The 12,899-nt window shown below is 47.4% G+C and overlaps 2 protein-coding genes and 1 long non-coding RNA gene across 13 annotated transcripts in view; 1 reads left to right on the top strand and 2 right to left on the bottom strand.

Annotated features, from left to right (window-relative positions):
• The window catches only part of LOC126930730 (uncharacterized), a 93,352-nt gene extending 80,543 nt beyond the window's left edge, over window positions 1-12,809 (bottom strand). Inside the window, exon 1 of the long non-coding RNA XR_007717668.1 lies at window positions 12,741-12,809. This is a non-coding gene — a long non-coding RNA (uncharacterized LOC126930730). The remainder of the gene's footprint in view (window positions 1-12,740) is intronic.
• BICDL1 (BICD family like cargo adaptor 1) overlaps window positions 1-12,899 on the bottom strand; it is a 718,679-nt gene that overhangs the window by 279,634 nt on the left and 426,146 nt on the right. Inside the window, exon 1 of one of the 10 annotated variants that reach the window (XM_050747969.1) lies at window positions 4,526-4,529. The exons of the other annotated variants lie outside the window; for them this stretch is intronic. The gene's annotated coding sequence lies outside the window, so the exon portion shown is untranslated. Of the gene's footprint in view, window positions 1-4,525; window positions 4,530-12,899 lie in introns of those variants that run through there. 10 annotated transcript variants of the gene reach the window in all.
• The window catches only part of GCN1 (GCN1 activator of EIF2AK4), a 68,043-nt gene that overhangs the window by 17,607 nt on the left and 37,537 nt on the right, over window positions 1-12,899 (top strand). For both annotated transcript variants that reach the window (XM_050747796.1, XM_050747795.1), the window contains exons 8-16: window positions 335-403; window positions 531-639; window positions 1,903-1,977; window positions 2,246-2,374; window positions 2,907-2,957; window positions 4,276-4,374; window positions 4,621-4,794; window positions 8,205-8,357; window positions 9,926-10,018. In XM_050747796.1, the coding sequence (XP_050603753.1) occupies window positions 335-403; window positions 531-639; window positions 1,903-1,977; window positions 2,246-2,374; window positions 2,907-2,957; window positions 4,276-4,374; window positions 4,621-4,794; window positions 8,205-8,357; window positions 9,926-10,018 (952 nt within the window). The remainder of the gene's footprint in view (window positions 1-334; window positions 404-530; window positions 640-1,902; window positions 1,978-2,245; window positions 2,375-2,906; window positions 2,958-4,275; window positions 4,375-4,620; window positions 4,795-8,204; window positions 8,358-9,925; window positions 10,019-12,899) is intronic.

Here is a 12,899-nt window from a genome sequence, read left to right as displayed (position 1 = left end):
AGCATTTTGGGCAGAGAAAGCCTGTGGGCAGGAACAGAGAGGAGGCGAGAGGAGTTGGAGTGGTGGGAATGGGTTAGAGTGACACAGCCAGCTGAGTGGTGGGCAGGGCCTTATAAGCCATACCAAGGACTTTGGACTTTATCCCAGAGGGCCATGGAAAGCTGTGGAAGGGTATTAAGTGGGGTTGCATGATCAGTGGGACGTCTGTGCTTAACACTGAAATTTGGGGCATTGATTTGTATTTTTTGGAGGCATTCTAGCAAGAGGGACCCCTTAGGCCAGCGATGAGACATTTGAGAATGTCAGGATCTAACCAGAGCTTTGTGTTCTCTAGAGCGCCCTACTGGACTTTTACATGAAGAACATCCTGATGAGCAAAGTCAAGCCTCCGAAGTACCTGTTGGTGAGCGAGAGGTGGCCGTTACTCACCTGGACAACTGATCCCATTTTCAATTCTGGGATGCTGAACTCTTTTTCCTTCTTGGTCCATTCCCATGAGGGCTAGGTGCCTTATTCCTTTTTCTTTGTAGGATAGCTGTGCTCCTCTGCTCCGATACCTGTCCCACTCAGAATTTAAGGATCTGATACTGCCCACCATACAGAAGTCCTTACTGAGGAGTCCAGAGAATGTTATTGAAAGTAGGTTGCTGTCAACCAGGATGGTGGGAGGGAGACGAGTTGCCTATATCTCTGTTCTCGATATTTGGCAACAAGAAGTGTGTGTGGTAGGGGCGAGGGAAGGGGGATGTATTCACTGTTTACCTGGTTGGGACCTTGGGAGAGAGATTGGGGACCCTTTTGAGATTATGTTGGAAGTCAGCCAGACGCATTGGCTCACACCTGTAATCCCAGCACTTTGGGAGGTGGTGGTGGGCAGATCACTTGAGCCCAGGAGCTCAACTCGGGAGGCTGATGTGGGAGGATAGCTTGAGCCCAGGAAGCGGAAGTTGCAGTGAGCCAAGATGGCAACACTGCACTCCATCCAGCGTGGGTGACATAGTGAGACCCCATCTCAAAAAACAAAAGAGAGGCCAGGCACGGTGGCTCATGCCTGTAATCCCAGCAGTTTGGGAGGCTGAGGCAGGTGGATTACCTGAGGTCAGGAATTTGAAACCAGCCTGACCAACTTGGTTAAACCCCGTCTCTAATAAAAACACACAAAAAAATCAGACATGGTGGCATGTGCCTGTAGTCCCAGCTACTCGGGAGACTGAGGCAGGGGAATCACTTGAAACCAGAAGGTGGAGGTTCCAGTGAGGCAAGATCACTCCATTACACTCCAGCCTGGGCGACAGAGCCAGACCCTGTCCAAAAAAAAAAAGGGAAGGAAAGGAAAGTCATGGGCTGTCTTTTTAGAAGAATGCACAAAAATATATCCACTAAGAATACTGCATATAATTTTAGGGGTTCAAGAACCCACTGGATCAGTTCATAGCTTTATGTAGGTGCTAGCCGTTGTTTTGATTCCCAGAAAATATCAAATGTTCACCTTCAGAGTTGAGTGGAAGAAAACAAAATATCCTCTTACCCCTCCACCTCCCCAAAAGAACTTTCTGGAGACCGTTCAGGTTAACAACCTCCTCTCTAGACATTCTGGACTTAGTATGTAGGTGGCACTTGAAATCATGAGATCTGAGTGTTGAGTCTCTGTCCCTGTGTATCTTAGTAAAATGTGTTGGTGGGATGTTGGAAAGGCAATTTTTGCTGATTGGGATGGGGAGGTGTACAGCTTTTCAGCAGAGCTTTGGGACTACTCATGTAGCCTGTAGAGATGAAGGGTGGGCATGGTTCCGTGTGGCCGGACAGCAGGCCAAGTGGCATTTGCTGGGCAGTAGGGGAAAAAAATTATCTGTTGAATTTATTGCTGAGATTGACATGGTCAGTGCTTTCTGTCCCCCTCAGCTATTTCTAGTCTGCTGGCATCAGTGACGCTTGACCTCAGCCAGTATGCCATGGACATCGTGAAAGGACTGGCTGGTGAGTATCCCAGCCCCTCTTCAGCCCATAAGTGGCACCTTGGGTTTTGGTTGTACTTGTCCTAATTGTTGTAGTGGGGTAGGGGACAGCTCAAGGTAGTAATAAGGCCCTGACCTAAACTACATTGGCACTGGCAGTTTCTTTCTTGAGATTATTTGAATGAAAGCATACAGCTAGTACTGAAGAGATGGCAGCATGGAAAAGACAAAGACGAAAGTCTGGATGCTCAGTTGTTGGCTGCTTCTGAGCAGTGGCTTTGTGTGTCCAGGTCACCTGAAATCCAACAGTCCCCGCCTGATGGATGAAGCTTTGCTGGCACTGCGGAACCTGGCACGCCAATGCAGTGACTCTTCGGCCATGGAATCTGTGACCAAGCACCTATTTGCTATCCTCGGAGGTGAGCAAGCCTTCTTGGCCATGGGGGTGGTTGAGGCATGGTCCCTGGTATTTCCTTCAACTGGGATCTGAAGGGGACTTGATGCTCCAAGTCTGCTTGTGGCGAGGCTGTGTGGCCAGGAGGACATCACACTGGAATGTGAATGTGTGTGAATGAACAAAACCCTGCACGGGTGGTGTGGATGGGGTGATCTCAGGTTTTTTGTTTTTAAGATGCACATTTTTATAGGCATAGCAGAAAAGACTAAAGGAAATACACCAGAAAAGAAATGTCTTTGAGTAGTGGAAACATGATTGCCTTTTAAATGTTTTTCTTTATATTTTTTCTGTTTCACAAGTTTTCTGTAGGAACATTCCTTCTTGAGTCAGAAAGCAAAAGGCTAGTAAATGTTGTTTTAAACCCAGCTTCACAACACAAAGGCTACTTCTGGAATCACAAACCATATTGTGGCATCACACACGTGACTGCATTGTTCACTCTCTTGGGAGCTGTGGCATATGTGAATGTGAATCTTTGCTGTCTCTCCTCTCAGGCTCAGAAGGAAAACTAACTGTTATAGCCCAGAAGATGAGTGTCCTCTCAGGTACAGGATTTCTTTCTTTTTTTTTTGAGAAGTCTTGCTCTGTCATCTAGGATGGAGTGTAGTGGTGCCATCTCAGCTTACTGCAACCTCTGCCTCCCAGGTTCAAGCAATCCTCGTGCCTCAGCCTCCTATGTAGGTGGGATTACTGGTGCGCACCACCACGCCTGGCTAATTTTTTTGTATTTTTAGTAGCGATGGGATTTCACCATATTGGCCAGGCTGCTCTCGAACTCCAGGTTCCTGGTGTCAAGTGATCTGCCCGCCTCAGCCTCCCAAAGTGCTGGGATTACAGGCAGATACAGGATTTCTCTGCTGGGAGTAGAGCTGTGATCTAGTAGTAGATAAGCTTTTTTATTTTTATTTTTTTTATTTTTATTTTTTATTTTTTTTTTTGAGACGGAGTCTCGCTCTGTCGCCCAGGCTGGAGTGCAGTGGCGCGATCTCGGCTCACTGCAAGCTCCGCCTCCCGGGTTCACGCCATTCTCCTGCCTCAGCCTCCCGAGTAGCTGGGACTACAGGCGCCCACAACCGCGCCCGGCTAATTTTTTGTATTTTTAGTAGAGACGGGGTTTCACCGTGGTCTCGATCTCCTGACCTTGTGATCCGCCCGCCTCGGCCTCCCAAAGTGCTGGGATTACAGGCGTGAGCCACCGCGCCCGGCCAGCTTTTTTATTTTTATTTTTATTTTTTTGAGATGGAGTCTTGCTCTGTCACCAGGCTGGAGTGCAGTGGCACAATCTTGGCTCACTGCAACCTCCACCTCCCGGGTTCAAGCACTCCTCCTGCCTCAGCCTCCTGAGTAGCTGGGACTACAGGCACGCACCACCACCACACCCAGCTAATTTTTTTGTATTTTTAGTAGAGACGGGGTTTCACCATGTTGGCCAGGATGGTCTCGATCTCTTAACCTCATGATCCACCTGCCTCGGCCTCCCAAAGTGCTGGGATTACAGGCGTGAGCCACCACGCCTGGCCTAGTAGTAGATAAGCTTTAACATAATTCTTAGGTGAGGCGAATCCTTCTTTGGATCTTGACTCCTGTGACCATCTTGGGTCCAGCCTGCCTCGTAGGATCCTGCTGCTTGCGTGCTTGGCAAGAGGGACTTGTTCAGGTCTAGCAGGAGGCTTGGCTTCTATAGAAGGCAGGAGGTGTAGAGGAGGCATTGAGGGAAGATCAATAATGGCCAAAGGAGAGGTATGCCTGCTGGAGACACCGAAGAGGCCTGTGACCCAGAGTGCGGAGGTGGCAGAAGTAGGAAGACTTCCCTCTTTGTGGTTTTGTGCTGATAAGGGACTGAACAGAGAATCTGCCTTTTAGGGATTGGGAGCGTCAGTCATCACGTGGTGTCTGGACCTTCCAGTCAGGTCCTGAACGGGATCGTGGCTGAGCTGTTCATCCCATTCCTTCAGCAGGAAGGTAATTCCATTCATCATGGTGAGCATGCGTTTTGTACTCATCCTTGACCGTGGTTTTTCACAATTAGAGCTTCGCTTCCATAAACCTCTCCTGAAGATACTCCTCCCTCAGAGAGCAAGGCTTGGAGCTGTCTGAAATATCACTGCTTCCTCCCCCACGTACTCTGGCTTGTTTTTTGTGCTGCTTGCAATGATTTGACATGGTTATAAGACATTGGACTGACTGAACTTCTGCTTTTTGTCCTAGTTCACGAAGGGACCTTAGTACACGCTGTCTCAGTCCTGGCTCTCTGGTGTAACCGATTCACTACAGAAGTGCCCAAGAAGCTCACTGAATGGTTCAAAAAAGCTTTCAGCCTTAAAACCTCCACATCTGCGGTGAGGCACGCCTACCTGCAGTGCATGTTGGCCTCTTATCGGGGTAAGACACCTCCCAGGGCTAGTGTCCAGGTCTCCGTGCAGAGGTGACCGAGTCTTTAGGGTATTATTAGCGTTCCTGCTTTCCCTGTTAGTTCAGCTTATTTTGCACCATTTATTTCTTCTGGAAATAAATGAGAGCATTCGGCTTAGCTCAAAATCAGAATTCAGTCTTCACAACAAATTCTGACTTCTCCCCCTCGTCAGACTTTCAAATTACAAAGTTTTATTCAGAGAGGACAAGAACCAGAACTTGTCACTACAGTATCTGAAATCATGGAGAAATGACTCAGATAAGACTGGTTTAAGGGCCGGGCGCGGTGGCTCACACCTATAGTCCCAGCACTTTGGGAAGCCGAGGCGGGTGGATCACCTGAGGTCAGGAGTTCGAGACCAGCCTGGCCAACATCGTGTAACCTTGTCTCTACAAAATTACAAAAATTAGCCAAGCATGATGATAGGTGCTTGTAATCCCAGCTACTTGGAAGGCTGAGACAGAATCGCTTGAGCCCGGGAGGCAGAGGTTGCAGTGAGCCGAGATCAAGCCATTGCACTCCTACCTGAGACAGTGATACTCTGTCTCAAAAAAGAAAAAGAAACATCTAGGAGATTCCATGGCCTCCTCTTGAGAGGGGACACCCTTCTGTGTGAAATGCCTTGTCTGATGAACTTTGTACTCACTTATTTCTTTTAATGATAAGGGAAGAAAAATGTGACCACAAGAGGTTTTTGCACTGAGTTGAAAGCAATTAATCTTTTTCTGAAATACGTCTCCCAGCTCAGAATCATAGATCATCTTTGTACAGTGGTTTGTGAGGTTTATTCAAACCGTAGTGCTGACTATGTGCTGACTGAAGTTGTAGATTTTCCATGGTAGAAATGTACAGGCAATACATTGTCAGCTGCCTTAGGATATAGTGAACTCACATCCATGACTTAAAAACAGTCTATGAGGCCAGGCAAGGTGGCTCGCGCTTGTAATCCCAGCACTTTGGGAGGCTGAGGTGGGAGGATTGCTTGAACCCAGGAGTTTGAGACCAGCCTGGGCAACAAAGTGAGACCCCCATCTCTACAAAAAATTAAAAAAATAGCTGGGCATGGTAGTACATGCCTGTGGTCCCAGCTACACAGGAGGCTGAGGCAGTGGGATTGCTTGAGCCCAGGAGTTCAAGGTCAGCCAGGGAAAATAGCAAGACTCTGTCTCTACCAAAAGTTATACAAAAAGTCTAGGTACTATATCAGTTTGCATTATTGCTGCATTGAATGACCGTCAGTTGTAGGTGGGACCTTGAATTGTAGATGGCAAAAACTTGGTTTTACCTAGTCTCTTCAGCTTGAGCTAGTTCTGCTCATTGCTTTATTTTTAATTTATTTTTTAAAAAAGGAATGCAGAAGCCGGGCGCGGTGGCTCACGCCTGTAATCCCAGCACTTTGGGAGGCCGAGGCGGGCGGATCACAAGGTCAGGAGATCGAGACCACGGTGAAACCCCGTCTCTACTAAAAATACAAAAAATTAGCCGGGCGCGGTGGCGGGCGCCTGTAGTCCCAGCTACTCAGGAGGCTGAGGCAGGAGAATGGCGTAAACCCAGGAGGCGGAGCTTGCAGTGAGCCGAGATCGCGCCACTGCACTCCAGCCTGGGCGACAGAGCGAGACTCCGTCTCAAAAAAAAAAAAAAAAAAAAAAAAAAAAAAAAAAAAAGGAATGCAGAGTGCCAGAACTCAATGCTCATTGCTTTTAAAATAAACGTAAACCTTTTAAAAACCAAACAAAACCTTTATAATAAAAATTTCTTGGATTCGAATCCATAACATTGTCTGGAAAACTGCTTTCATTATAAAATGTTCTGATGTGCCCATTTAGTAGCTATGAAAACATGGAACAACAAACCCAGGTATGGAGGTGCCGGGGAAGAAAACATGGGCTTGAGCTATAGTTTTTTTTGAGATGGAGTTTCTCTCTGTCACCCAGGCTGGAGTGTAGTGGCGTGATCTTGGCTCACTGCAACCTTCGCCTCCCGGGTTTAAGCGATTCTCCAACCTCAGCTTCCTGAGTAGCTGGGATTACAGATGCCCACCACCATGCCTGGCTAATTTTTGTACCTTTTAATAGAGGCAGGGTTTCGCCATGTTGGCCAGGCTGGTCTTGAACTCCTGACCTTGGGTGATCTGCCCACCTCGGCCTGCCAAAGTGCTGGGATTATAGGCATGAGCCACTGCGCCTAGCTGAACTATAGTTTTAACTGGTTTCTCCTTTTTTTTTCTTTTTTTTTTGAGACAGAATCTCACTCTGTCGCCCAGGCTGGAGTGCAGTGGTGTGATCTCGGCTCACTGCAATCTCCGCCTCCCGAGCTCACGCTATTCTCCTGCCTCAGCCTCGCAAGCAGCTGGGACTACAAGCGCCCGCCACCACGCCTGGCTAATTTTTTTGTATTTTTTAGTAGAGACGGGGTTTCACTGTGTTTGCCAGGATGGTCTCCATCTCCTGACCTTGTGATCTGCCCGCCTCGGCCTCCCAAAGTGCTGGGATTACAGGCTTGAGGCACTGCGCCCGGCCTTTTTTTCTTTCTTTTTTTTGGGAGACGGCGTCTCGCTCTGTCGCCCAGGCTGGAGTGCAATGGCGCGTCTCAGCTCACTGCAACCTCCGCCTCCTGGGTTCAAGTGATTCTCCTGCTTCAGCCTCCTGAGTAGCTGGGATTACAGGTGTGCGCCACCACACCCGGCTAATCTTTGTATTTTTAATAGAGACGGGGTTTCACCATGTTGGTCAGGCTGCTCTGGAATTCCTGGCCTCGTGATGCCCCCGCCTCAGCCTCCCAAAGTGCTGGGATTACAGGTGTGAGCCACCGTGCTTGGCTTCCTTTTTTTTTTTTTTTTTAAACGAGTTTAGTTCAGAGGTCAGTGGATTGGTTGTGGTTTTAGAATTTGGGTCCGAAGGTCATCTGGTATGGGGGAAGAGTACCAGGTGGGAATTGATAGGATTGAGGGTGGCACTGACTTGCCTCAGCTAGCTGTGTGACCTTGAGCAACTCACTTAATGTCTCTGCTTATCCATCAGTTGAATAACTGGACCACACCCGGCTAATTTTATATTTTTAGTAGAGACGGGGTTTCTCCATGTTGGTCAGGCTGGTCTCGAACTCCCAACCTCAGGTGATCCACCCGCCTTGGCCTCCCAAACTGCTGGGATTACAGGTGTGAGCTACTGCACCCAGCCATAAGGATTATCTTTCTGCCTCTAATTTTGTGGCTGTAGACTTTAAGTTTTGATTTAACTTTACTTCTTTTTGAGATATTTGAAAAATTAACTGAAGGGTTTTAGTCATCTGGTTCACAGCTAGTTAGATAAATCCTTTCTCAGTCCTGTCATTTCCAAGAATCAGTATGTCCTTTAAGGTGCTTGTCCTCTCTCCACAGGTGACACACTGTTGCAGGCCCTGGACTTACTGCCCTTGCTCATCCAGACAGTGGAGAAGGCAGCCTCCCAAAGCACTCAGGTTCCCACAGTCACTGAAGGGGTTGCCGCAGCCTTGTTGCTCTTGAAGCTGTCAGTGGCTGACTCACAGGCTGGTATGAGTCCAGAGATGTCCAGGATGGTAGAGATAGAGGCCTCTGACAAGAGTCCTTGGGAGGAGTGTCTTGATGTTCAGGGTTAGCTTGGTTCTGACCACACTGGATCAGCCACAGGTTTGCTTGGCATCTGCAGGATGAATCTTAGGGTTGCATGGGCAGTGGGAATGCAGTCAGGGGACTGTCATCGTCCCACTGTCCTTCTTCGTTCTGTTGCTCCAGTGCTACATGGGCTTGTAGATGATACCCAGATGGACCAGGGTTTAGTATTGGGACTGTTTGTTTCAGTTGGTTATACATTCATACAGTACAAAATTCAAAAGGATATAACATGAGAAGCTACCCCTTAGCCCTGTCTTTTCCCTTAGCCGTTAAGTTTCCCTCCATAAACAGTGTTATCAGTTTTGCACTTCGGGAGGCCGAGGTGGGTGGGTCATGAAGTCAGGATTTCGAGACCATCCTGGCCAACATGGTGAAACCCCATCTTTACTAAAAATACAAAAATCAGCTGGGTGTGGTGGCACTTGCCTGTAATCTCAGCTTCTTGGGAGGCTGAGGCAGGAGAATCACTTGAATCCGGGAGGTGTAGGTTGTAGTGAGCTAGGATCATGCCACCGCACTCCAACCTGGGTGACAGAGCAAGACTTTGTCTTTAAAAAAAAAAAAAAGACGAAAAAAAAAACGGTGTTACCAATTTTATGTCCAGAGATAGTGTGTTCATGTAATTGAACATATTGGGTAACATACTCTATATATCATATTAGATACTATATATATACTATATATCTTCGAAATGATTCCAAATCAGTACATCAAAAAGAGCTTTCTCATTTTTTTGTGGCTACATCGTATTTCAGGCTTTCTTTATTTCATCTCCCAGTCTCTGCACTGGGCCACACCTGAACTTACTTCTTTGGTTAGGAATGGAGCTCAGCTCTCCTCATGTAGTATGGTGTGCCCACTGTGGCCATGCAAGGCACTGGGCTACCTGGGGGAATGCTAAGATAAACATGACCTTCTACAGCAAATTTCAGGGTGCTTACTTCATAGTAGGAGCGAGGAAATACAAAAATATATCCATAGCTTAAGACAAAATGTGGCATTAGAGCAGTTTTGAAGGAGAGATTGCTTTTAGTTGGGGGGATGGGTATTGGGAAGGGTTTCATGGAGAAAGCATTTGAACTAGTACCCTGAAGACTGGGAGGGATTTCATTATCCTGAAGGGAATGACCCAGCGTGAGTCCAAACAGCCCCAGTCAGGGAAGGGCAGGGAAAGCCAGAGTCTGTAAACCTCAGGTATTCCAGCTTGGTGCCTGGGGTGGATGGGAATTCCGGGTGAGAAACAGTTTACCTAGGCTCCTGTAGGCAGCAGAGAACCACCGAAGAGTTTCATACAGGAAGTGATACCAGAAGGACTGAGGTCAGTTCCCCAAATGGAAGAGCACTGAGCCTCCTGCTGCAGAGGAGGGTTTGCCAACAAAGCCCACCCCAGCAGCTTCAGGATGGAGTGGATCAGCTCTGGGGGACGTGATGAGCTGCGTCGTGGGGTAACCTTTTGTTTCTTGCAGAGGCCAAACTGAGCAGTTTCTGGCAGCTGATTGTGGATGAGAAAAAGCAGGTTTTCACTTCTGAGAAATTCCTGCTTATGGCTTCAGAGGATGGTAAGTTACTCCACGCTTAGTTGAACTCAGGAGTGAGGCAAAGTCTCTGGAAAATCTTCAGAGAAGACCCTTTCTTGACCAGCCAGTCAGGTCTGCAAAAACCTGGGCCAGAGTGATCTGGCCAGCAGCTTAGCTGTTATGGGAATAATTTCATTCCTGTAGGGAATGTAAGGTTAGGGAAGTGGGACTTGGGAGATGCGTGGAGACAGAGCAGTAATGGCTGTGGAGCTACGATATGAGCTGTAATTATAGCTGATTGGGTAATTGGTGCTGTCTCCGAGGTTTTCTTGTGTTGAGGCAGCTGAGAAGCTCTTGTGGAGTCTGGCAGGCTCTACTCCCCCACCAAGAGACACAAAAACTACTGGTTTCTATCCTGGCAGAAAAGGAACAGTTGAATTTTAAATGTGTGTTTAAAATTCTACATTGCCTTAGGGGTGTCTGCCACTAATTGGTGATTTGAAAAGTCTTTTGACTCATAAATCGCAACATCCCATTAATGAGCTACAACTGTTAGTCATTTCCTGGTTTTAGAAAAATTTTTAGTTAAATTTTGAAAAGGAAATAGACTAATGTAATTCAGAAATAGATACAATAGGGTCTACATTGAAAATTATACCCCTGCTTTGATCTCTGGCTACCCAGTTCCTCGGCTATAGATAACCAATTTTATTAGCTTCTTCTGTAGCCTTGATATTTTATATATATGCAAGTAAATACCTGTATATGTTTGTTCTCTACCTTTTTTACACAAATGGTAGTGTGCCTGCCGTATGTACTGTGCTTTCTAGACCTGGAAAGAGTCCATGTCAGTCTATAATGAGCTTCATCATTTTTTTTTTTTGAGATGGAGTTTCGCTCTTGTTGCTCAGGCTGAAGTGCAATGGTGTGATCTCAGCCCACTGCAACCTCTGCCCCCTGGGTTCAAGCGATTCTCTTGCCTCAGCCTCCTGAGTAGCTAGGATTACAGGCATACGCCACTACCACCTGGCTAATTTTGTTTTTTTTTTTTTTTTTTTTTTTTTTTTTTTTTTTTAGTAGAGATGGAGTTTCTCCATGTTGGTCAGGCTGGTGTCGAACTCCCGACCTCAGGTAATCCGCCTGCCTCGGCCTTCCAAAGTGCTGAGATTACAGGCGTGAGCCACCATGCCTGGCCTCTTTTTAGAACTTCATAGTAATTTCCTATCGTTGCTGAGATAGGATCTCACTCTGTTGCCCAGGCTGGAGTGCAGCGGCACAGTCATGGCTCACTGCAGCCTCAGCCTGGTCTCAGGTGGTCCTCCCACCTCAGCTTCCTGAGTAGCTGGGACTATAGGTGCACACCACCACATCCAGCTAATTTCTGTTTTTTTTTTTTTAAGAGATGGGGATTTCACCATGTTGCCCAGGCTGATCTTGAACTCCAGGGCTTAAGTAATCCTCCTGCCTCAGCCTCCCAAAGTGCTGGTATTATAGACGTGGGCCATGGTGCCTGGCCTTAGTCTTTTTTTTTTTTTTTTAGACAGTCTCGCTTTGTTGCCCAGGCTGTAGTGCAGTGGCACAATCTCTGCTCATTGCAACCTCCACCTCCCGGGTTCAAGCAATTCTCCTGTCTCAGCCTCCTGAGTAGCTGGGACTACAGGTGTGCACCACCACACCTGGCTAGTTTTTGTATTTTTAGTAGAGACAGGGTTTTACCATGTTGGCCAGGCTGGTCTCAAACTCCTGACCTCGGGTGACCTGCCTGCTTTGGCCTCCCAGAGTGCTGGGATTACAGGCGTGAGCCACTGCGCCTGGCTAGTAATTTTTAATTATTAAAAAGAAGTAGGTTGGGGCTGGGCACGGTGGCTCACACCTGTAATCCCAGCACTTTGGGAGGCCAAGGCAGGTGGATCATGAGGTCAAGAGATCGAAACCCTGTCTCTACTAAAAATACAAAATTAAGCTGGGCAGGGTGGCAGGTCCCTGTAATCCCAGCTACTCAGGAGGCTGAGACAGGAGAATCACTTGAACTGGGAGGTGGAGGGTGTAATGAGCCAAGACTGTGCCACTGCACTCTAGCCTGGACAACAGAGCAAAACTCTGTCTCAAAAAAAGTAAAAATAGGCTAGGTGCAGTGGCTCACGCCTGTAATCGTAGCACTTTGGGAGACTGAGGCAGGTGGATCACCTGAGGTCAGGAGTTCAAGACCAACCTGGCCAACTTGGTGAAACCTTGTCTCTACTAAAAATATAAAACTTAGCTGGGCGTAGTGGCCGATGCCTGTAATCCCAGCTACTCAGGAGGCTGAGGCAGGAGAATCGTTTGAACCTGGGAGGCAGAGGTTGCAATGAGCCGAGATCGTGCCACTGTACTCCAGCCTGGGTGACAAGAGCGAAACTCCATCTCAAAAAAAAAGGAAAAAAAATATATATATATATTTAAAGTAAGTAAAAATAGTATATACTTTTCTTATTGCAAAATACATGTGTGTACAATAAGCAAAAAAGAAAAAAAAACCCAACTAATTTCACTTTTTTTTTTTTTTTTTTGAGACGGAGTCTCGCTCTGCCGCGCAGGCTGGAGTGCAGTGGCCAGATCTCAGCTCACTGCAAGCTCCGCCTCCTGGGTTCACGCCATTCTCCTGCCTCAGCCTCCCGAGTAGCTGGGACTACAGGCGCCCGCCACTGCGCCCGGCTAGTTTTTTGTATTTTTTAGTAGAGACGGGGTTTCACCGTGTTCGCCAGGATGGTCTCGATCTCCTGACCTCGTGATCCGCCCGTCTCGGCCTCCCAAAGTGCTGGGATTACAGGCTTGAGCCACCGCGCCCGGCCTAACTAATTTCACTTCTAAGTGATAATCACATTTACATTTTGTGGTGAATTTTCAGTTCATTCCAGTTATTTCTGGGTATACATATGTGTGT

The sequence above is a fragment of the Macaca thibetana genome, chromosome 11, assembly GCF_024542745.1.
Source record: "Macaca thibetana thibetana isolate TM-01 chromosome 11, ASM2454274v1, whole genome shotgun sequence".
In the NCBI taxonomy this organism is placed as follows: Eukaryota; Metazoa; Chordata; class Mammalia; order Primates; family Cercopithecidae; genus Macaca; species Macaca thibetana.
Note: the sequence above shows the minus strand (reverse complement) of the source record. Positions and strands in the feature narration are given on the sequence as shown.